This window comes from Erigeron canadensis, chromosome 9, assembly GCF_010389155.1.
Source record: "Erigeron canadensis isolate Cc75 chromosome 9, C_canadensis_v1, whole genome shotgun sequence".
NCBI classification, from domain to species: Eukaryota; Viridiplantae; Streptophyta; class Magnoliopsida; order Asterales; family Asteraceae; genus Erigeron; species Erigeron canadensis.
The window spans coordinates 6,299,337-6,323,601 of NC_057769.1; the positions used below are offsets into that span (position 1 = coordinate 6,299,337).

The window sequence follows — 24,265 nt, forward strand, 5'->3', positions numbered from 1 at the left end:
ACCCACCTTGTTTATGGAAGGAGGTGATTATTGGTATCCACGACAAGAAAAGAAGTTGGGGGTGGGTCACTTCCATTGAATTATCAAATACCGTGTACGTGGCGTTCAATTGTTAAATCTATAGAATCTATTAAAATGGATGGTTTGGGACTGCAACAAGTTTTAAGAGGAGATTGTGGGGATGGCAGTGACATTAAGTTTTGGTTAGATGTGTGACTAAGGGATGATTCTCTAAAGTCAAAATTTCGTTTATTGTTCAAGCTTGAGAAAGACAAAAAATGTATGGTTCGTGATAGTTTCAATGCCATCATTGGGCTGTTCTCAGGAAGATGGTGGTGGTCAAGACCGCCAACTTCATTGGAGGAGCTCGATGAATGGAGAAATCTGTTTACCTTGATTTGTGGGGCGAGACTTAATAGCGACAAAGACAGATGGGTATGGAGGGGACCAAACAGTAATGGCATGACGGTTAAGGCAGTTAAAGAGTTCATGAGAAGTGCTGAAGACTACACCTCTAGGTATGTGTTCAATTGGTCTTATTGGGTACCGAATAAAGTTAATATCTTTATGTGGCGGTTGATTATGGAACGGATTCCTACTGTTGATGCTTTGAAGAACCGCAATTGTTTCTTACCCAACGAGGTATGCGTTCTTTGTGAGACTGATAGCAAGACCGTTAACCATTTGTTTTGTTCTTGTGGAGTGGCAACTATTGTGTGGCAGTTCATTAGAAATTGGTGCAGAGCTAGTCCTTTCTTTTTATTTTCACCAAAAGACTTGGTGGTGATACATGAGTTTGTCGGATTGGAGAAGAAGGAAAGAAAAGCTCTCAAAGGTATTATCATAGTCGCATGTTGGTGTTTATGGAAGTGTAGGAATGAGAAAAGGTTTTCGAACATTGATATCAAAGTGGATAAGTTGTTGCTCGATATTAGATCGTTGGGTTATTTGTGGTACAGGAATAGAAAGAAAAATGTGAATATAGAAAGGAAAGATTGGTGTAATGTCAAATTGATATAACTATATTGTACAAGTTATCCCAGTTTTTTCGTTAGGAGATATGTTAATAATACTTACCTTTCAAAAAAAAAAGTTATTAACTATGAATTTGTTATAAAATAGAAAAGAAGAAGGTAGAAAGGAAGATTTTCTTATTCTCATTATTCACAATATAGGGGTTTATATACACATAAATTTGCTTGGAGTAGGCTCTAAGAATATAAAAGATTAGGAAACTAAATCTTCACTATAAACATCCATCCACAATATATATATATATATCATAATATATTTATTTACAATACTACCCTTTGGTTGTTTATGAACAATACGCTTGTAGTTGTTGCCTCATTAAAAACCTTGTCGAAAAAAACACAATGGGACAAAACCATGACGAAGGAAAAAAGAGTGTAACGCGTAGTCTCCCACTGATGATCATATCTTGATTGATGCAATCCAATACCATGAGTCTTCTTCAAATGATGATATAAGAAATGTCTTGATAGATAAATCTTCGATATATCACGCTTGAACAAGATTCTTTAAGAACATACATTTTCTCTTATTCACGTATATCCAACCTATAAAATCACTTACAAATCTACAAAACAAACTCAAATTCTATTTGCATATGTCAAAGTTTTTTTTTTCATTTTCTTAACACTAAGCTTTTGGATCTTTATCAAACAATTTCCACACAGTTACAGTTATTTTCAAAATTTTGGTTTCGATTATTTTCATGTCTTTTTATATAAATAATGTTTTTAATATATAATAACTTCCATCATCGTTACGTCTTACAAGAATATAGTTATTGTTTATATTTTTATACATCTTATTATTTTTTTACATTTTTTTATTATTATTTGGTGAAAAAAAATGTACAAAATACTATGGACAAACCCATAAGAGATGTCATTTTACAAGAACTTAATGAACATCCCAAATGACAAAACTATAGAAATCTATTTAAAAAAAAATATCAAAACCAAATGAAAAAAAATATTTACAAGTAACAAAATACTAAAATAAAATCTCTTTTCCTCAAAAGTAGTCACTTGAACTAAACCTTGATCAGTTGATCCAATAATCTCTGTATTCTTTCAAAAACAACCAGATTGGGCTCTAAACAGCATAATCCTAAGAACTCCAATAAACCAATTCCAAACAGCCCAGAAAAATTCCAAAAACAGCCCATTAAACCCACAAAAATAACTCCCTAACATATTTTTTATTATTATTACTACATGTTTAGTTGTCTTTTTTTAAGTTTTGGGTTTGAATAATTGACATAATCTTTGTCATATAAAAAGCGTATCCCCGGGCAACGGGGTACAAAAACTAGTTTAAACTTAAAACAAAGATAATATATATTTTTTCAGAAAGAATGCAATGTCCACATAAAGTTAAAAAAGAAATAATATCCTTTTTCAGAATATATGCAATAACTATAACCTAAAATATTTGATAACAAAAATTAGAGACATTTTGTGGAAAAGCCTTCTACATTATAGGGGAAAAAAAAGCTACAAAGCAGCTTAAAATAGAACGCAACTCAAAAAGCAAACGAAATCGGGTACAAGTAGATAGAATGATAATCTATTCGAGAAAAAACAAAACATTCCATCAATAGCTTACAAATTTTTCTACTAAATCATCTATAGCTTAATTTGACCGACTTACTAAAACGACTCCACAAATTCAATGTCCCACAACTGCTTGTAATATTCAGACGAGACCTCCTACTGGACAAATTACCTTTCTCTTCATGCATCTTCTACCATGACATCAGACCATATCAATGATTATTATGATAGTACCATGGCCATGTGTAATTTACAGAAGATGGATAAAACGAACCAAATTGCCATCGATTTTATGGTATACTACAACTGTTGTGGCTTTAATAGTAAGTGCCATAATACGACTGCGGAGCAACAGCTGCAGTAGGCTGCTGAGCTGGTGTCAATGTCGGTGCTGCTGTTACTGCAGCACCAGGTTGCGTATAAACTTGCTGCGGGACAGCCTGCTGAGATAATAAAGATATAAATGTAAGAGATTAAACCCCATATCGACTCCCAAACAAGTCGTCATTAACAGCAGAAACACGAAAAGGTACCCATTTTTACAAATTAACTTGACGATGGCTAATTGGGTTGTGTTTGCCTCTTACAGGTTGATTAATAACTTGAGACAACTTCATGAATATATATAAACTTTGTGACATTTTGCTATTGTCTGTAACCTGCTTTTAAAAATCTATTATATCCATCAAACTTTTGCTATTATATTCATATGACCTCTTATAACTTGAAAATTATTGATGTGGTTTTGATGATGTAGAAAGACTGCCACATCAGCAAAAATATGTGTTTAGCGAACAAAGAGGGAACCATATGCTTACAATAGAGGTTTTGACTCTTGAAAAATCAATAAATACAATAGCAAAACGAGATGTTTTATACATTTTAACACAAAAAAAAACTGTACTAAGAAAGACTTGTTTAAACTTAAACTAGTTTTGACCCGTTACACAACCCCGCTGTTTTGCCAGCTGTAAGATCGAATGTATTTTTTCAAGTGATTGTAATTGATTCACAAGCAACCTTTGTATATGCAAATATATAAGTATACCTGGACTGGATATGAAGCAGGATAGGCAGCATAAGCAGGGGCGGGGGCGGGGGCAGCAGCTTGAGGAACAGATGTTGGGGCTTGCGGTTGGACATAGCCACTTCCATATGCGTTGTATGTACCATAAGCAGCCTAAAATACACCAAAAAGTAAAAGCATAAATTCTTGCTCCAGTTATGTCAAATTGAAGGTGTTATACTATCTGGTAATCAATATGAAGTCACTTGAGAATACACTATCTTCATATCCCATAGGCAACAATTCTTTTTTCAGAATACCTAGCTACATGATATATCACCTTGGTTATCAATATCTCATTAGTAATCACCAACATGAAGAAATTTCTGAATGTGTAAGCTACAACAAAATACATGGAGTGAAGAAATCATATCCTTAAGAAAGTGTAGAAAGTGGTTACTAGAGAAACATCCTAGCATCAGCGAATAGTCGAGGGTAAAAATAAGTTAATTTGGGTGCAGTTTTAGTCACAATAGGTCACACGAGTTAAACAAAATACATAGAGGCTAAGTTAAAAGAGGTCCAGACTATTTTTAGAGCATAATGGGCCAAAAACAGACCTGGCCCGGTTGTAAGGTCCGAGGACCAACAACATCATATATCGTGGAGCAGAAACTGGACTATATATAACCGGTTCGGTTCTGGTCAGGGTTTACTGATGGGCAGGGTTGACTGCAAAAAAAACAAAGACCGAATCTTGATCCATTTTCACGCGTGTACTGTACATAGTTATGGATTGCATGAAAGTTTTGGGAGTTGGGAAGACTCACAAAAGCTACTACGTGAGCAAGGTGAAAATGGGGGTGCTAATGTGTACAGTGTACATAAGATTGCGGGCCAATTTGTGCTAATGCCGAATTGACCTGGGACGAACTTATGTACATTAGTACAAGACTAACAAGAGCAGACTTACGTTTTCAAATTTCCAGGCAAGCCAGAGATACACACACAAACTATGCAAAATCCTTAAGTATTGTTGATGACTAAACTGTCCTTGATATACGGCAATCCATCAGGAATGTTGCATAATAACAGCTAAATGGCCTAAAACAGATAGAGCCAATATGGCAAAAGCGGACATGAATTGGATTGTCCATTAGGAGCATACAATGTTACCCGTACATGTTAGAATGAATTTAAGACAGTATACCATTTGGATGGCGATGGTCAAACACAGCAGAGAGGAGGAAGATGATGATGAATTGATGATTTTCGATTAAGTTAATTAGTATTACTGTTTTTAAAAATGTTGGTCAGCTATTATGTGGGAAATAAAATAACCATATGCATTGGAAAAGAAACTAAATCTATACCATATAACATGGGTATACATCTTAAACAGCAGCATGCATTACCCAATCTGCCAGTCTAGCTACTTATAGTTGTTACTTAACAGGAATGCAAACTATAAGCCTTCAGAACCAATATTCCGACAATGCTAAACGTTTTTGTCTAGTTTCAATTTCAACAGAAATGGCACAACCCTTCAATAAGTCAAGGACAGAAGCAGAGTCAAAAGAGCAAATTTTTCAAGGGATCTATTTCATTAAATAACAATACCTGCTGGGTATAGGTTGCTGGCCATTGTTGTCCTTGAGCCTGTGTAGGTTGTGGCCAAGACTGAGGTTGGACACCGTAACCCGTAGGCCACTGGTTCTGTGACCCCTGGTAGCCACCCACCATTGATGGAGCAGGCGAAACAGCACCAGTTTTGGCAAGCTTTGCTCTGTCAGAAGCTAAATAACCATCCAAGTGACGTTTCTTGGAGTCCGGGCCATTCTTATGATGTAAAAAGAGCTTGACATGCCTATTATCCGCCTTCTTGATAGTCTCGGTGTCCCCAAAGAGATCTAGAAACTGCAGAAGAAACTGTTAGCATGTCTACAAGGGGATTGACTGTAATGGGGTCAAACGGGTTTCAGGTGAGCTCTTTTTTGTACATTTTATATAAAAACTTACTATATGCAACAAAATAACATCATTCAAGTGAAAAAATCTTTGAAATTTTACCCATTTGAGATAAAACACAAACTAACTGGACCAACTAATCAATACAAGGGTTGACATTGTCATCTTACTAATCAAAAAGAAATCAAAATATATCTATACCTCCAAAAAGATGCTAGACAACTCTTCTCGATCAACATAACTTGCAGGATTTGAATTATCAGGACCAGGAGCAATAAACTTCTCAACTAGCGAGTCTAGACGATCAATTTGTTTTGGAGATGATTGAATTGATTCTATATGAATCAAAGCCTGCATGATCAGAACACAATTAGATCCAGGTAAGACAAGAGCAGAAATAATAGTAGCACATAAAACAGATTTTGAGTATAAACCAGCAGAAATATAAACCTCTAGGAGTGGTTTTGAGATTTGATTACTCTCAAGGGCTTGATGTAGAACTTCCCTTGCCTTTTCAACTCTTCCCAAAACCTGCCATTTAAAAATGACATTTAAAGAAAAACAACAAACTCAAAAATAGGGAACCTAGTTAAATAATTAAAATACAGTGGTTTCACACACACACACACACACAAAGAGCACAAAAGGTGCATGTTAAAAAAACATACCATGTACAAAAATCGAGAATACTGTGCAAACAAAAGCGGCAAGGTCTGCGATTGTTCTTTTCCTTTCTCAATTGCAATCGTCTGTTCATACAAAGAGCAAGCATCTTCCAAATTTCCCTAATTATATAGAAAAGTAAACCAATTAGAATATGAGATCAATATTTTTATGCTAGAGACAATGAATTCCACCTACTTATTGCATAACGAGGGCACACTTTTTGACCCAAACCCTTTTTGAATGTTAAGTAACCTTCCCATCCCGTCACCTCTTTTATGCAATACCTATGTTTGGCCAAGTAACCTAAGTTCTAAATAGCTTACCTGCCGATGTTCCATGTTAGCATGCTTGATGATTGCTTCCAAAAGACCAGGTGAAATTTCTGTGTGCACAAGCTGATATGATGCACGGGCAGCTGCAATATCTCCGCCATGCTCTCTGAGTCGAGCAGAAAATAGGTGAATCTCGGGTTGCCTCTGTAAACATTATCAACCAATTGGGTGAATAACAATAAAAACAAGACCAAACAAAATGCATACACAGACTAACTAAGATCGATTGGAAAACAGCGCAAAAGACAATTTCAGGCATTCAAGGAAGTTACACACAGCAAGTAACAGCCAGATAAAGGAAAAGCTTGGATTTACATTTTGAAACTTATTATCTGGCTACTGTGGCTTGTAGTTGTATATCCCTGTTGGTAATCATACTAATGTCAACAAAACTTGTTATCAGAGGATTGGATAAAGTAACACAATTACTTATTCGATTACCCTAAACTAAGAAAGTTTACTCCCATCACACATGATGTATACTTTATTTTACAAGAATTTCTTTTTTGGCAAATTCATTGGTTTGTTTTTAAATAAACCAAAATTTCCCAACACAAACAGCTAATTGCTTATAACTATAACAAAAAATACATCCAAAACACCACCTCTTACAGCCTAATTTCAGTTTATGATCATCTGAATTAGATTACCCAGAACCCCATAATTTTACAAATCACAAATCCCGACACCCTCTAAGAAGAATACTGGATACCTTTACAAACACCTGGGTGGCACGAGCAAGTGCATTTTCAGCAAGATCCATACTTCCACTAGCTTCCATACACAGAATGTAGCGTATCCAGTACTCCGGATAATTGGCACACGCAATTAAACATCTTTCATATAGCTTGACAACCTGGTTCAGAAAATTAACATCACGTATCCAGATGATCAAGATTTCCCAATTAAAAATATAAAAGATAATGCAAAAAAGAGGGCATAGAAGAAACACAAAAGAGATACTCCGATGACGGAATAGGGAGGCCCCTCAAATTAGAAAAGAGGGACCCTCCTTGCCTCACAGACAGAGATGATTAAGTAAGAACACACCTGCATACATAACATTGCAACTTTTAACAAATAGTTTACCATACACAACACATGATGAACCCAGAATCTCGACTCACAAAATTGAGAGTTTGAAGTACTTAGCCTTATAGAGACCCATGCTTTATTCCAGTTTAAAAAGATGCTTCATCCAACGAGTTTAGCCGATAAATCATATGAGCGGTGGCAGATATTACTTAACTGTAAGTCAATGTGTAACAGGGACAAACAACTAAACGCACAAGCCAAAAAGAAAAACCTTTAAACATTTGAAAATAAACACTCAATTTACCTTATTTAAGTCATCACCTCCTTCAATAAAATCAAGATAGTTGTGCCAATTTTCAAGCTCTGCGACATTAAGTGGTCGAACATGAAAATAGGGCCTCCTAATAGCAGTTTCAAAATCAATGATTTTTGAATCCAACTCTTTAGATTTCTTATGCAGCTCTTCTCTAATGGCGATATAACTTTCCAACTCCTCAGCCTCTGTTAACTCTGCACTTGATGGTTTAGAGGATTGCTCTGCTGCATTTGGTTGAACTTCCCCTTCACTTTCTTCTTTGTGAACCTCGACTTTAGCTTTTTCTGCAGCTGCAACTTCCTCGGGAGTTCTCAATTCTGACAAAGGACGACTAGCCACTAATTCCCTGAAGCTGTAAATTGTATGACCATACATACACACAAAAGTAGAAGTGAATAAACCAATAATTGCAGGATTCTCACCCATTTCTATCTCAAGTTTAAATGTTAATACATAACCACATATCAAAGAATATCACATATTCAGAGAAAAAACTGGCTACGCCAATGTGAGCAGCCATAAATATTCCATGTGTAGAAATAACTAGGAGGTATAGCACAAAAATTAATCCATTTCTTATCTTTAAATGTTAGAATCATCATTTTCAGTAATTGGAATGTTTATGTTATTTTTACTACTTCGAAAGTATAAGTTTCACACAAGGAATTTTAGTGAACAGTAAGCAACAAACACGACCTTTTCTTTTGATCTGAATTATACAATAAGTAATGACATCTAATACTAATGCGTTTGGAAATATATATGTCCGATTTCTTAGCGAGAAACTACATAACTAATGAAGATTATATTTACCTTCACTCTAAAATGGTTAGCTTCAGTCTATAAAACTATTTATAATGTAAAGAAGTCAAGCTCTTAAAGTACCCATGTTTTTGCATTAAAATAAAGTTGAAAGCAGTTTCATTAGCTTTTGAGCTCTAAAATAAAACTATTTATGATCACATATAAGATTAGTGTTTAGCAAGAGTTTGAGCTATTGGAGTACCTCATAGAGCTTGATTTCTTAATCAAGTAACTCGAGCATGAATATTATTAGTTAAATAAATTTTCCTATGTAAAAAAAAGATCATCGAGCTCAAGCTTGAGCACAATTTTGAGAAGTTCATCCACCTCAGACTAGCTCAAGCTGAAATATTAATAAACAAGATAGCCCCAAGTCCCAGCAATTTGGACCGGATTGGCTCATTTACAACCCCAAGACAAATAGCACAAAGATACATTCAAACATTATGGTGGAACTATAATAAACTTGTGTGGGAGCATAGACATGATTATACTGAAGCTAATCACCTGTTAAAATAGCGATCCAACTGCTGATTAGGATGCTCTAATATCCGTGTGTATATCATAGCAAGGTTGGACCAATGTTGCTGCTGATACTCGTATTCGATATATTTATCCCATAGGGGGAAAGACAGGTAATCAGTACCAACATAAGCTAATCCCCGTTCAAATAGCCTGAAACAAAATTATAGCTGAATCATAATCTTAAATCAAGAAACACGGTAATAGCTAACTATATCAAGGAATGATAGAATGCTATAGATGCATTACAAAAACACATAACGGCTTCACAATATATACTTATTAATCATGGTATTTTCACCTTTTTAAAAATATAGATTATATTAAATCCAGATGAATAGCAACAATGACAGGACATCTTACTTCTTGACTAGACTAGATCTTCTCAGCCGCTATTTCAGTATTTCCACATTAGTACATCTCGATCGGTCATGGTTTGGAACACAAAACCTCATGTAGTACTAAATGGACTATAGTGTAGCCCTAAAGAAAGAAATCGATGAAAGCATGCTGTTCGGGCCACTATAAACATATTTCAATCCCCCAAAGTGTCTGACCACTAATTATAAAACTCGCCTTAATCAAAAAATTGTTTGCACATCAGAATAACTCAGCCATCATAATGTCATGTTGTACCACTTCCGTTTTCTAATTTATGTATGCCTTCTCTGTGATGTTGATGGAGTTGTAAATATTGGTTCATAAAATAGAAGGACATGCTTGGTAGTACAGTTTCTTTTTCCAACAAATACAAAGACTTAAAGGTAAAGAATATAGACTGTATTTAATAGCTGGAACACTTTGAAGTCAAAACAGTCGACGCATGCGTTTTGGAACATTTGAAACATCATTAAGAAGTTCAAAACTTATAACTACAATGGCTTACAAAATTGTGTTAGCTGAATTTGTCTTTTGAAAACATAAAGGTTAGCCAAAACATCAATTCTTGTTCGGCCGTAAAAAAATTGAAATGTAAATGCAAAAAACAAAGAAAATACTTTCAAACAGTTCTCTGGTTTTCCAACTTTTCCCCTGCAAATATTCTGCCATGTACAATAAGTAATTGGTGTGGAAAAATTATTGTATTGCAACGACATGCTATCACAAAGACACAAAAAATGACAAAATCGATGCATTCACTCAGATGACCACAACAATGATTGTTGACCAACAAGCAGTTATTACCTCCGTACTGTGTCAGGATCCCCATAGGTGTTTATGGCAAAAACACAGTAATGCAACCACATATCTACAGAATAGGTCACCCCATGCACAGAACGTTCATAGACCTCGACAACTTTATCCATATATCCAAGTCGCACTTCATGATCAGCATATTTCTTCCAATAGCCGTAACACAGGGGAAATTCAGCTAAAAAGGTATCGTAAACTTTTCGGATCTTCAAAATATTCTGTTAAAAGAACAAAACATAATTAACGTCATAAAAATCAACAGCACTAACAGTCAGTCAATTTGATCCTTTGGAAATTTGCCTACCTCAGGTGTTTTTTCAGTCTCATCTATTAGGGCAGTCCAGGCATTAAAATCTGACGAATTGGTATTTACTATGCTCCAAAGTCGCTCTTCCTCAGGAGATAACGCAGCAACGGCTGCCATACAAAAGAATACAATAAACAGTAATAACATGATATTTTTTTTCTACAGATCAATATACAATAAAACAAAGTGACAAAATTTACCAGAACCATCTTCTGGTTGGGTTACAGGTGCAGAATTATGTGTAGTGTATGAACTAACTCCATTCTCATTTACAACAGCATCTGGCATAGGTTTATCATCGCTGCCATCATTCCCATTCACAGAAGAATGGTAAGCTGACAGCTGAGATGAGTCTACAGGAGAAACCTCATGACCAGAATTAACATTTGTAGCATTTGATTTTTCAGCAGCACCTGACCCATCCCCATGTTCTACCTCCATGGCATTGGTAACAGTAGAATTAGCCATGTCACTATGCTCCGAAGCTGAATAGGGAACTGACGGATTCTCCTGGACAGCTGATGCTTGACCAACAGCTGTTTCACTATCTCCCATAATCAAAAAGGGTGCTGACTTACCTTAAGCCTATACAAAAGACAACAGCCAAGGTAACTATAATAAGCGACAAAAACGCTACAAAGATATGATATTTAGAAAGTCCAATCCAACACACTATATTCAATAAAGGGTCTCTCCAAAAGGAACAGATGAAAAACATATATTATAACATACCATAAAATAAATTTCACAACTTTTGCAGCAGCAGACTCAGTGTGTCATTTGTGGGATATAACGCAATTTTATACAAAATTTTTCACATTTACAAAAAGGAAAGTTCAGCCATTGGATCCTCCCTTGTAACCAAACACCCTCTTATTTTCCGTTCTATATACAAAAACAACCCACACAGAACACATACTAGATACCATTGCGTGATTTCAAGGTTTATACAGTAAAATAAATCACACATTACACACATATCATTTAATTAGTTATATATCATCTAATTAGTTATATATATATATATATATATGTGTGTGTGTGTGTGTGTGTGTGTGTGTGTATACAGATATTATTCCTATAGACATACGGAGATTCAAATTTTACACCAATTAATAGTAATACATGTAAATCACACATTACAGAAAAAAAAGAAAAAAAAAAAAAGAAGCCAGGGTTAAATCTATTATATGAGCCAAAATAATAACCTACTGAACAAGTATTATCCACTTATAATACATACAGTACCAGATATATATATATATATATAATATATAGTTCTATATGCATGTATATAGTGATAATTTGATTGGAAACATATAGTATTAAAATTATAATAATAATTGTAACATAGTATATAATGCGAAAGACTCGAAAATTACTTGGTGCAGTGATAAGAGTGGATTTCGGCCGCAAGTAGAGAAGGTGGACGGCGGTGAGATAATACGACGGCGACGGTGACCGGAGAGATATGTAAGTGACGGCGACCTGCTGTTTGGTGTATTTGTATTTGTATTTTTATTTTTTTTGCCCTAGTTAAATAGATATGAAAAAGATATTCAGTATCTCTATTTTTGCCTTGTTTTTATTTTATAGTTTGTTTTTGACCAAGCTCTAGAATATCTTTCTAATTTATTTACCACGAGTAAATTTCAAATTTTCATGGTTGTAATTTTAGTTTACGAACATTTATTTTATTTTTGTAAAATGATAATGATAGCAGAGTTGTCATTAACAGCTTATTACATGCATAAAAAGTGATATTTTATATATCAATAAGTGTCCCTGAATTTTCTCAAAACAAAGTAAAAATTTTAATGCATTAAATTAATTAATACTGGCAGCCCTTAGGGTTGTCATTAACAAAACTCTTTATTTAAAGGTAAAACTTCAAGCATATTACATAATTTGGAAAAACCAGCACGGTACTCGCGCAATGCGGCAGTGATTGTGGTGGTGGGGGCCACTATTGATGGTGGACATGGCGTCTGAAAGGACCAGACTCGATAAACCGAAAACGCAATTTTTTTTTTTACCCCACTGCGCCGCAGTGGGAATCCTCGGCCAAAGATTGAACTTACCCCACTGTGCCGCAGTGGATTTATCACCATCCCCACTGCGTCGCAGTGGGAGGAACCAGATTAAAATCCGTGGTATTCCACTGCGCCGCAATGGGCAAAATCGCGCCGCAATGGGCTACCTGATCAGCAAAACAAACCATTTTAACACTTAGACCAAAATGCAACCTTTCCATATCAACATGAACTTCACAAACTACATTCCAGAAGTTACTAACAACATTATAGACACATTTCAAACACGAGTACAACATATCTTGTTCCAAATCCCAAGGAGACCATCAAATGGGTCATTTACCCAATTTGACATAATTTTTGCCCGAAACTCAAATTTACAACCTTTCCAAAAGACTTTCACTTGACCATTTGCATAATTTTAACAAAGGCAAGACCAACAAGACATAATGTATTAAGAGCCAAAGGGAGGACTTCTAAGCCTTTAATACCAAAGTAGTCATTCATCCAAGAATGACCTAATACCTTAAATTCTTGCAAAAGTCAACTTCAAGCTCTAACAAGTCTCTTAACTCAACCACATTAGTTCCTTCTTCCGGAACTACCTATAAGAGAGTGAACAACTACAATATAAGCAAAGGCTTAGTGAATATACTTGCATACATTTACGGATACGAATGAGGGCAAAGTACAAGGACTTTTACATGTAACCTATGACATCGTCATGTCACATTTACATATTCACCTTGCACACTATCAACACATATATGGATCCATATAAGCTAAACAAATCATATCTATCGGGATTCTTAGGCCCCGGAGGTTCTTAGGCCTCACATCATATCAACTATCGGGATTCTTAGGCCCCGGAGGTTCTTAGGCCTCATAATCACAATGCCCCACATGGGCTTATGCCACATCAATTACCACACATGGATTTACAAACTTCAACATGAAATGGTCAAAACCACCATGGACAAAAGGCTTCAACATGATGTGGTCAATTGATCCAACATAAACATAAAGGTATGCAAATATACTCACCTCCTCCGCAAGAGGACAATAAAGCTAAAAACGAATAAGCACAAGCAAGCTTCAACCTATAATCATATCATAAAAATGCATAAGCTTACATTCACACTTGACTAGCTCAACCTAGTCATACTCAATCACTAGCCCTTTCTAAACCCAAAACCCAACCCATTTGTCATTGAGTTACTTTCATCTTAACTATAACATTAGGTGGTTCAACCTACCATTTTCATTCACATAACAATAACTAGTAAAAAATTCATCTTTTCTTACAACTCAATTTATCACATGAACTTTTCAATTTCATAATCAAACACATCATATAAGTCAATGACAACTAGGTTAACTAAGGAATTGGAGAAAATTAACCATAATTCGTTTCCTAGTAAAAACCCCCAAATTGGTTCACTCTATGAACCCTAATTTTCCCAAGAAGGATAAAACTAAAGTAGGGAAATCAATACCTCAACAATGGAAGACAATAGATTAGGGTTTTCAATTCACAATTTCTCCCCCCTTTTTCCTTTCAAATTCGGCCACCACCACCAAGACCCACAAACCCTAACTTTTGAATTATTGAATGAAGATGATATGTTGGTGATGATTAATACTATAAATTCTTCCTTGAACTTGAGAGGATTTATCTTTGATTTTGAAAGAATGAGATGGAATGCATGGAAGAAAGGTGAAGAAGAAAGAAAATTAGTAATGGAAGGGTGATTCATCAACAAGGTGGAGGGCTGGCACTCTTTGGAGCTGCCACGACCCACCCCAATATTTTGTGGGTATTTTACCCGTTATCCGCTAAAGTTCCAACTAAATTAACCCCATATATAAAAATAAAATACTAGGATATTAATTTGATGTCAAAACTATGAAAAGGGGTTAATTTCTTTTACCTTAAAATCTTGGGGTGTTACAGCGTCGAGTGGTGTTGATAATTGATGTAAAAGGTTAATGGAAATATTTTAAAAAATAAATTACTGATATTGTAATTTAACTTTTAATGGTATTTTAGATAATTCATTCATAACTTTTTAAGAAAGGTTATTTTATTTATTAAATAGTATAAAAGTATAGATTCGGTGTGTAGAAAAATTACGATTAAAAATAAGAATATTTTGGGTATAAAAGTGTTGAATTTTCTAAAACATGAGAGGTCACTGTGCTTTATAAGGAGTTGTAAACAATTTAACAACTATTTTCCATTAAAATTTATCAAAAACTATTTTTAACTTAATAATATCCTGAGATAGTCTTACTACTCTTTCTCGTCACATTGGTTATAAAAAATTTTCATATAAACCATTTTAATTTAAGTTATTTTAAAATTTTCACAATATCACTTGTAGTTGTCAGACAACGTGACAACTTGATCACAACCCTCGTAATACACTTATTTCTAAATTTAATTTAATATTGTTAATAACTATTAAAGTTTATGAGAGGGGTACCCCCACAATGTGGCAGCAGGGCGACAACGACGGGTGCTGGTGGCATTAATGGTGTGGATTTTAATGTAAAGGTAGTTGACATAAAAAAATAGTATAGTTAAATGAAAAGGGACACTTGTGAAATATGAGATATATGTGAAGATGTTTGATTTTATGTAAGGCTGCTTTAGTTATATCAAAAGCTTAAAGTTTAATAAGAAAAAAAAAGAGGTTTGCTTTATTAAGTATTGTAGATTATAGATTATAGATTTCGTGTGGACGATCATGGAATTACTACTAGCTATACTATATGCGACATGGTACACTACCCGTTTGTGTAATATCTATATATGTACTATATTATAAAGCAAATTCACTTTTGATTTTTAACATTGAACTTAAATTTTCAATATTGATTTTAAGTTTCAACAATGTACACATTCTAATGCATGATGTACAATACATCATAGTCACATTACATCAATAACTTCCACTACTCACCACCACCACCACCACCAATCTCCGCCGCCGCTACCGCTGCTCACCACCCATCACCGCCTCGCCGCCATTACATCACTGCCACCGGCGCAACACGCGGGTATCGTTCTCGTAACCATTAGTGTATCCCCGTTTTATAAATTAAATTTTGGCTAATTTTTACGAACAAAACTATTCAACAAATTATACACTAAAGATACATATATCAAATTATCAATAGATTGATTGGTATATGGTGGAGTCTGAGATTGAAATATCTTAGGTTCAATTTTTGATGTGAGCAAAAATGAGATTATTAATAGATGGATTGGTGTATGGTGGAGCCTGAGACCGAAAGGTCTTCGGTTCAAATTAATATGTGAGCAAAAATGCCCCCATGAATGGAGACATCAGTTTTGCCAGCATGAGTTTCCGTTGAAATTGGAGATGAGTATATGAAAAGGCATGTCGTGAAGTCCAAATTTACAGTGGGACGTCAACCACCAGTCATGTTCTCGGATTGACTATGTTGGTGATGTGGTCGATTTCTACCAAACAATGAAGAAGCAATGTCACTGAGTCTAATCATCACTATTGTTTAAAAAAAAAACCTTCATATGTTAAATGATAAAAAAAAAATATTTGATGTTTGTTTGGAAATTAACTAAAACGATTTAATAAAACTGTTTCACTTTTAGTCATCCTAGTCACCCATTTACAAATAAACTAAAATAGGATTGTAATATTGTTTAACCGACAATTGACATATTTTTACGCGACAAGTGTCCTTTTTAATTTGTAAATATTATATCTTTAATTAATTATTTAATGTTTATCTACTTCCTTATTAACATTTGCATATATAAAATACCGTACCTATCTATAACTTACCAAATATTTTATACTCGAAATTTAATGTTTTTGATTTGAATTCTTAGGGGCAGTTTGGTTCGCAGATTGTTTTTAAAGGAATTGGAATTTGTTAAAAGAATTGGAATTTGAAGGAATTGGAATCTGAAAGTTTTAAAATCTGATTTGTGTTTGGTTGACAGAATTCGACGGAATTCAATTAATAAAATTAAAATGTTTGTTATGTTAAAAGACAAAATTAACCTTTTATATATTTTTTATAAACAATAATTCTCTTTTCGTTTTAGTCAAATATATACTATACTACAATAATATAATCTCAAATAATATATTTAATATTAAATTATGAATAAATATATATACATATGAGTATAGGGATTAGTTTCTTGGAATGTAACTATCTTTGACCGAATGTCTATAGTAGGAAAAAACTAAAGTTATGTGTATTGTATGTAAGTAACTTGAAAAAATGTTTATTGTATGTAAGAAAACATACGTGGCAACCATATACAGGTGCCACTTGTCAGATTTTAATTGGTTGAAATGAAATTCTTACATACAATAAACATTATTTCAAAGTTGTTTACATACAATACACACAACTTTAGTTATTTCCTACAATAAACATTCGTTCAAAGTTTCTTACATTCTAGGAAACTAATCCCATGAGTATATGACTACATAAACACACAACCCCCAATTCTTTTCACAACCAAACCCCTCGTCGGCCACTTTTTCTCGATCTTCACTCAACCATATTTTTGATTTCATGTACAAACGAAAAGCAAAAATAAATATGGTAAATTGATACGAATAACAAGCAATTTCAGTCATCATAAATAATTGTTTTTTTCCAGACATGTAACAAAAACCTAATTCTATTCCTCCATTTTTCCGGCCGCCGTTTACATGGTTACCAAGATCTATGGCTGACGGTAATTAATATTCTGTGGTGGTTAATATTCGTTTACATGTTACATCGATCTATGGTTGATGGTGGTTGATAGCCCGAATTCAGAAGGAACAGCCACGGTGGTGTTTGGTGGTGGTGGATGGTGTTCAGCGGTGGTGGTAGATGGTGGCCGACGAACAGAATCTGATGTTATGTCTATTGATGAAAGGAAGAAAAGAAGTTCAGTGGGATCATTAGACAAAGGTTTGTAAGTTTGCATAGGAAGGGTTATTTTGTCAAAATGTATGAATTCCTTTGGAATTCAAACTTTCCATTGGATAATTGAAGGAATTGTAAATTCTTTGTTTTAAGGAATTTGAAGGAAAGTTTAGAATTTCAATTCCATTGTTTAATCTAACCAAACATAAGAAAGCAAGGAATTCAAATTCCAATTCCAATGAATTCCTAGGAATTCAATGAACCAAACACCCCCTTATAAAATTCTAAGTTTGTACGTTTTGATTATTAACAAATATTATATGGAAAATGTTAAATGAAACCCTTCGTGTTTCACTTAACGTGCTTAAAAAGTTTGTATAATTCTATATTAAATGTCAGTCCCTTGATTTTTATGGTAAGTGTACAACTAATTAATGAATGTTAACAAAAGCCCGCTTTGTTTAACAAAACCCTATATATATTTGCCTACTCCCTTTTATTTCCTAAATCCTAACTAATTCTACATCAAAATAAAGTGATTATTTCATTAATTATCTGTTGACACTGTTATCATCTACGTACCTATTAATACATTAGGAAACTATATATTAGGGGATGCTTGGTTCATCTAGAGGAATGGGAAAGGTAAAGGGAATATAAAGGAATGATAAAGTAATACTTTTATAGCATTATAGGTGTTTGGTTATTACTAAGGAATGATGTCTGCAATAATACTTCATGTATATTATACTACATATATACAACAAAAGTTTTACACTGATCCAAAACGTAGATCGATGCTTTTTGGTTGTTCAAAAAAAAAAGTAGATTTAATGCTTTTCTTTACGTAGCTTTTCAGAAAGTGGAAATAAACAATTATAATTATTATTATACTAATATATATATACTGTAACTCCGCCCTCACACATCTCATGCCTCTCTTTTTGACAATACACATATCAACCACCACCCACCCACCAGAATGATCTCCGGCCACCATCACTATATTTAATCCGGCAAACCTCAAAACATATTTACAGCAGGGTGGTGGTCGCGTTATGGTGATGGAGATGGTGTTACATGGCTAACTGCTTGACTGGTGGTGGCCAGAAGTGGGTTCGAGTATGGATGAAGTAATGTGGTTGATGTGATTGTTGAAGGTGGTAGCGTTGGGTGGTGGTTGTATTTGTGTGGTGGTTTTTGTTTTCCGAAGAAGGATGGGTTGTGGGGGTGTTAGTGGTGGTCCATGGAGGATGTTTGGTGGCGGCTGTCGGAGGTGATGTCAGGTGGCGGCAGTTGGTGATGATGTCGGGTGGCGGCTGTTGGAGGTGATGTCGGGTGACGGATGTTGGTAGCGTATGGCGAGAGTGGTGGTAGAGAATGGAAGAAGAAGAGATGAGTGGTTAATGATTACCTTAAACCTCAATTTATTGGGTAATGCCCCATTGCCCATTACTAGGCATTCAATACCTTTACCTTATACAACCAAACATACATTTTCATTGCCTTTCCCATTCCCTATCCCAAAATCCCCCAACCAGGCACCCCTTACTTTGTAACAAACCAGACATGCCAACAAGGGTTTTGTTTGTTCTAAATTTGCTATACCACTAATATTAATATAAATTTAATATATACAATACAATTATTTATTTGCTTTTTACTCTTTCATGTCACTATAACTGTTTTTTCCCGATCCACTTGAGAAACAAGAAATAATATAGATATGATTTTTTAGCGCTACTTGAGCTGATATGTTAGAGTAGAATTTACTGTTATAAAAAAAATGTTCCTCATTGTAAATCTATTAATGTCAATATTAAAAGTTTTGAAAAATCAATCTTTTATCATATTATAACACGGTTGCTCCAATAACTTATTGACCAATCACAACTTTCGATTTTTTTAAGTTAACTTTTGTTTTCAATTTTGACTTTAATTTGCATTTTTTTTTTATTTTCCATCATAAATTTTACACATTTTACCCAGTAATTTTAATATAATAAATAAAATAATAATAGCTAATATATATGCGATAGAATAATAGTTAATATTTATCCAATAGAATATATCAAATAGAATAATAACTAATATATATCCAATAATATGTTCTATTATATGGATATATCTTTCATCTAAAAATTAGATATTATTTTCAACAGTGTAAAATTAAAATGTAATACACCATGTATAACAATAAAACAAATAAAATGATAGTGACATATTATGATTTTTTAATGTTTAAATATCACTGAGTATGTCAAAATTTAAAACTTTGATTGACATATTATATTTTGTAATATTCAAATATCGCTAAACATGTCATAGTTACAACTTCGCTAAACATATTCTTTTATAAAAATTTCAATATAAATCTCAAAGTGTTGATATATAGATCAAGTTTTTATTACCCGAAATGATATATATTGAGTTTTAAACTATAGTAAATTAACATACGATATTAATAACGCCGCCTCGTGTATTAGACACGGGTCTGCCTAAAATCTAGTATAACTACTAAAAACCTAGTTGATATATATATATATCCAAAATATATCCATCCGTGGGTACAAATCTCTCGCTATAATCCATGCCGCTCCTCATAAAATTCTTCACACACTTGAACCGAAAAAACGTCATGCTTGATTGCCTGTCCCCAAGCCACACCCACCTGTCATTTGCATCTGTTAATCCAAAATCATCCAGAAGAGATCGCAATCTAACCCATTCATCCATCGTTTCAGCTGAAAAAAAAAAAAAAACGAATACCAATCTTGGCAGCCAACAAATCTTTTAGTCTCCAAACAAATTGGTCACTAACTAAACATTTGTTCTCTTTATCCATGACTGAATAAACGAATTAGACCAAACAACAATACTGTTTAATTTATAGACTTTTTTTTTTTTTTTCTAAACATGACTGAATAAATAGAAAAACAAAAATGAGCCTAATGTTATTATACAAGTACATGACTGACTCAACAAGATACTTGGCTAAATGTCTCATACTTTCGATGTGTTATAAAACTCGCAAGAACGACAACAATTTAACTTTTAAGAAGTTATCCAACCTTATCATTCCAGTGGCATATATAAATCACAGCTTTCTATATTATCAAGTAAAACCTCAAAATTTCATTAAATTACGATTATTATCAACCGATCAACTCAAACTAAAAATTATTAGACAAGCATAGTTATAACCACAAATCAACCTATGAAAAAGAAAACAAGCTATAACCATACACGATTGTTGTTATTCTCCCCAAGCTTCACCGACAACAACTCTACTTCAGCATCTCTTTAGATAAGATGCAGCAACGTGAAATAGGATCTGTGACCGTTCACACAACCACACCCTCAAGGCTTCGACCAGTCCACTAAAAATGCCTATTATATTCTCCATATCGCAGGAAACTTAGTAACGTCTCATGTGTCTCACATCTCAGAGATAATAACTAAAGCATAAGCACACTTACACAGAGTTCATCTCATACCTTGTTAACACATGAAAAACGTAGAGTCGCAAACATGAACTATTTGCCTATTTTGAATACACTTATATTCTATGAATCTGTCATCAATATTTGGAGTAGAGTAACAATTAACAGACAATTAGAAACATGATATACATATGCAACTAATGTACATACTATGAAACAAGAACCTGTACACTCTGTTGTAAGGTTGAAAGAGATTCCCTGTTGTGACTTTGTAAAAGGGATTCATGAACGGAACCAGTGGGCATGATGGGTCTAATGTTGCCTGGATTTAACGGAAACAAGAACTTGTAATAACCGTCCATCATTGCTTCAAGATTGCAAGTCTCCGCAACACCAGGAATCTGCACAATCGAAACAAATGCGCAAACACTTAAGGATTTGTAATTAGAAATGTATTTTACCACATAGACCACGAAAAGTTATACACAACGGACTAAGGATTTGACCATGAATTCCATTGTTTATACTTTATAAGTGAAGAAACAAAGATGCATTTTAAAGACGTAAGACCACCAAAAGCTATATAAAATGGACTAAAAGGGAGTTCAGATGTGCTTTTACGCAAATTATTGTGGCAATTTGGCAAAAACCCATCATGAATTTATGGTCCTTATAGAATAAAAATCACCTAATTATCCCTAAGTTTAAGCATCAAATATCTTATTATTTCATTATGATTCTTCATTTTGGAGAAAATCACTTCAAACAGTGTTTTCACAAGAAATAACTTCAAAATATATTTAAACTTGCAAAAGATATATAAACTAAACATGGTCGGTATGAGTCCCATATATAAGGCAGGTATATGGGTCCCATTACTTCATTAAAGAATCAAAGAAGAATGGAGAAAGATGATACAAGGAAGTGGAATATGGGCTTCTTTGGAAAGTATTACATACCTGATAGATATCTCTCATATAGCCATAAAGATTCTGATATTCAACCACCTTCTTCTTTGTACATTTGAACATGACATTATATACAAGATCAAACCGGATTAAAGTAGTAAATAAACATACGTCTGCTAGTGTAAGCCTATCTCCACATAAGTATCGTGAACCTGCTAAATGATCATCCACAGTATTCAAAGCAGTAAACAGCTCGTTCACAGCAGTGTCATATGCTTCTTGACTCTGTGCGAATCCACATCTGCAAATTATTTGCATTAACAGCTAGAAATCAAAAGTTGTTGCAAAAAGGTAAATTATGAACAGATTTTGCGTCTACAAGTCCAAAACAATCATGTTGACCACCGACATATCTTTCTTAGAATCATCAATCATATAATGGATAAATCAATGACATTGTCTTTACATGATCGAACAAGTTCCCGGCGGTCACTGGTAGGACACTTATGGGAAGGAGGAGAAAGAGGATGGTGGGGGTGTGTTCTATCTTATAGTACCCATTACAACCATTTTGTAACCTCGAGCATCAAAACATATCTACATTCAATAGGATATACGAAAACTCTATAAAATGAAGTGAACTGCATCTCGAGACTCTATCTCCATTCAATCTTTTAGTTCTACTTTGATCATTCTATATATTAGTACTAGATTTTGATTAGAGGATTACATTTACTTCAAGTGGCACGCTTTTATTTAAATCAATACTATGTGGGATTATCAAGACTATCAGTCCATAGTTGTATCTCTCGTGTAGTCTCATATAACTATCATTATTTGTATTCTCTTTTCGTTTCTGCCAATAACTAAATGCATCATGGTTGAGACAAAGGTTCTTAGTGATCACGAAAATGGGTTGATATATATATATTGAACTTGGAAATGTTAGGATGTGTGTCTAAACTGAACAAATTAGGCTTTACTGCTTGAGTGGATGGCAATGATAACTTTGTGATGGAGAAATATATAAGTAGTAGCAATATGAGTTTTACGAAGAATATAATTTACTTAACTATCATTAACTTAATAAACTGATTGTATACTTCTAAATCCCCAGTCACTATAATCACTATGAAAACGCGCATCTAAAATGTTATCACTTATCGCTACTAGTCTCTAGTGTTTGGATAACATACTTTAACGCTTACATTTATAATCATCTATATAATTAGGGTCAGTCTAATTGCAACAACATGATTATCGACCGATAGAGTAAACTTACGTACGTATCACCCTGACTTAGCATCAACTTCATAAATAAGTACTTATATGCTTAATTTACACCGAAATAACCACTTTTATATAATACACTACAGTTATACAAAATTTACCTATAAACACCATTGTTAATACTCGGGTAAATAACCCGATTCCACTCATCAATCTTTTCCTTAAGCTCAACAGGTGCCAAATCCAAATCCGGATTCCGAGCCACACCATTCAAACCCGAATTAAACAATTCAATAATATCATAACTCTCATTACAAACAACTTCATTTTTCACCACATCCCATAACATAGGAACCGTACACCTTCCATCATACCCACCATTCCTCATTTTATATACTTGTTTAACCGTTTTCGCCCCGTTCGCCTTATCGATAGTTGGAACAAGGCTAGCCACCTTGTTTCGGGTCAGAATTTCATTGTCTACAAACACCCATGACCCGTCTAGACCCGGGGAGGCAATTGAGACCGGAATTACGTGTTCGAGGCCTTTAAGGTTGCGTACGATGAGCGTACGGTGTGCCCAAGGGCAGGGGAGGGCGGCGTAGAGGTGGAGGGAGGTCGGGTTGAGTTGGGACGGGTTTGGGTTGCGGAATTGGGAAGTGGGTCGGGTGTAGGATCCGGATGAGTCAGATGGGGCGAGTTGGGACATCATGAGGTGCCAGAAAGTGGACCAGGTTGTACGGACAGTGGAGATTAAGAGCTGGGGTGGTAAAGATTTGCCCCAAAGAAGGTTTGTGACAGTGGTTAGGAGCTGAGTTGGAGTTGGTGGGGTGTTCAGGGACATTTTTATGGTGGTGAGACGGTGGGGTTTGGAGGTGAAGTGGGGTGGTCGGACGGTGGTCGTTTTGGGGCGGAAGGAGAAGTGTGGAGAAGGGAGGAGGGATGTAGAAGTCGACATTTTTGTTTGGATTTTGTTTCAAGCCTTTTTAATGG

At 34.5% G+C, this 24,265-nt stretch overlaps 3 protein-coding genes across 4 annotated transcripts; 1 reads left to right on the forward strand and 2 right to left on the reverse strand.

Moving 5' to 3' along the window:
- The first annotated feature begins 282 nt into the window (after positions 1-282).
- Positions 283-1,020, forward strand: LOC122583102. Its single transcript, XM_043755539.1, has one exon. It carries the CDS (start codon positions 283-285, stop codon positions 1,018-1,020), a length of 738 nt encoding a protein of 245 aa, XP_043611474.1.
- A 1,534-nt stretch (positions 1,021-2,554) lies between these two features.
- Positions 2,555-12,276, reverse strand: LOC122581084 (pre-mRNA-processing factor 39). Of its 2 annotated transcripts, none has more exons than XM_043753231.1 (14): positions 12,118-12,276; positions 10,936-11,320; positions 10,733-10,845; positions 10,420-10,646; positions 9,220-9,387; positions 7,897-8,260; positions 7,270-7,413; positions 6,549-6,701; positions 6,228-6,344; positions 6,010-6,090; positions 5,761-5,910; positions 5,212-5,508; positions 3,634-3,765; positions 2,555-3,025 (listed from the first exon to the last, which is right to left on the reverse strand). In XM_043753231.1, exons 2-14 carry the CDS (start codon positions 11,288-11,290, stop codon positions 2,903-2,905), a joined length of 2,424 nt encoding a protein of 807 aa, XP_043609166.1. In that variant the 5' UTR covers positions 11,291-11,320; positions 12,118-12,276; the 3' UTR covers positions 2,555-2,902. The 2 variants fall into 2 exon arrangements, with proteins under 2 accessions (XP_043609166.1, XP_043609165.1); XM_043753230.1 differs by having other exon boundaries at positions 2,555-3,028.
- Positions 12,277-21,209: 8,933 nt separating this feature from the next.
- On the reverse strand, positions 21,210-24,265 carry LOC122581518 (glutathionyl-hydroquinone reductase YqjG). Its single transcript, XM_043753748.1, has 3 exons — positions 23,434-24,265; positions 22,094-22,343; positions 21,210-21,535 (listed from the first exon to the last, which is right to left on the reverse strand). Exons 1-3 carry the CDS (start codon positions 24,228-24,230, stop codon positions 21,344-21,346), a joined length of 1,239 nt encoding a protein of 412 aa, XP_043609683.1. The 5' UTR covers positions 24,231-24,265; the 3' UTR covers positions 21,210-21,343.

Bases quoted from the DNA above. Each gene is read 5' to 3' on its own strand.
- LOC122583102 (XM_043755539.1), top strand. From the start codon at position 283: ATGGTTCGTGATAGTTTCAATGCCATCATTGGGCTGTTCTCAGGAAGA.
- LOC122581084 (XM_043753230.1), bottom strand. From the start codon at position 11,290: ATGGGAGATAGTGAAACAGCTGTTGGTCAAGCATCAGCTGTCCAGGAG. The intron at 10,846-10,935 runs GTAAATTTTGTC...TTTGTATGGCAG, and splicing joins CCAACCAGAAGATGGTTCTG to CCGTTGCTGCGTTATCTCCT. The intron at 5,911-6,009 runs GTTTATATTTCT...CTGATCATGCAG, and splicing joins TCTCAAAACCACTCCTAGAG to GCTTTGATTCATATAGAATC.
- LOC122581518 (XM_043753748.1), bottom strand. From the start codon at position 24,230: ATGTCGACTTCTACATCCCTCCTCCCTTCTCCACACTTCTCCTTCCGC. The intron at 22,344-23,433 runs GTAAATTTTGTA...AATAATTTGCAG, and splicing joins ATTAACAATGGTGTTTATAG to ATGTGGATTCGCACAGAGTC. The intron at 21,536-22,093 runs GTATGTAATACT...TCGATTGTGCAG, and splicing joins ATATGAGAGATATCTATCAG to ATTCCTGGTGTTGCGGAGAC.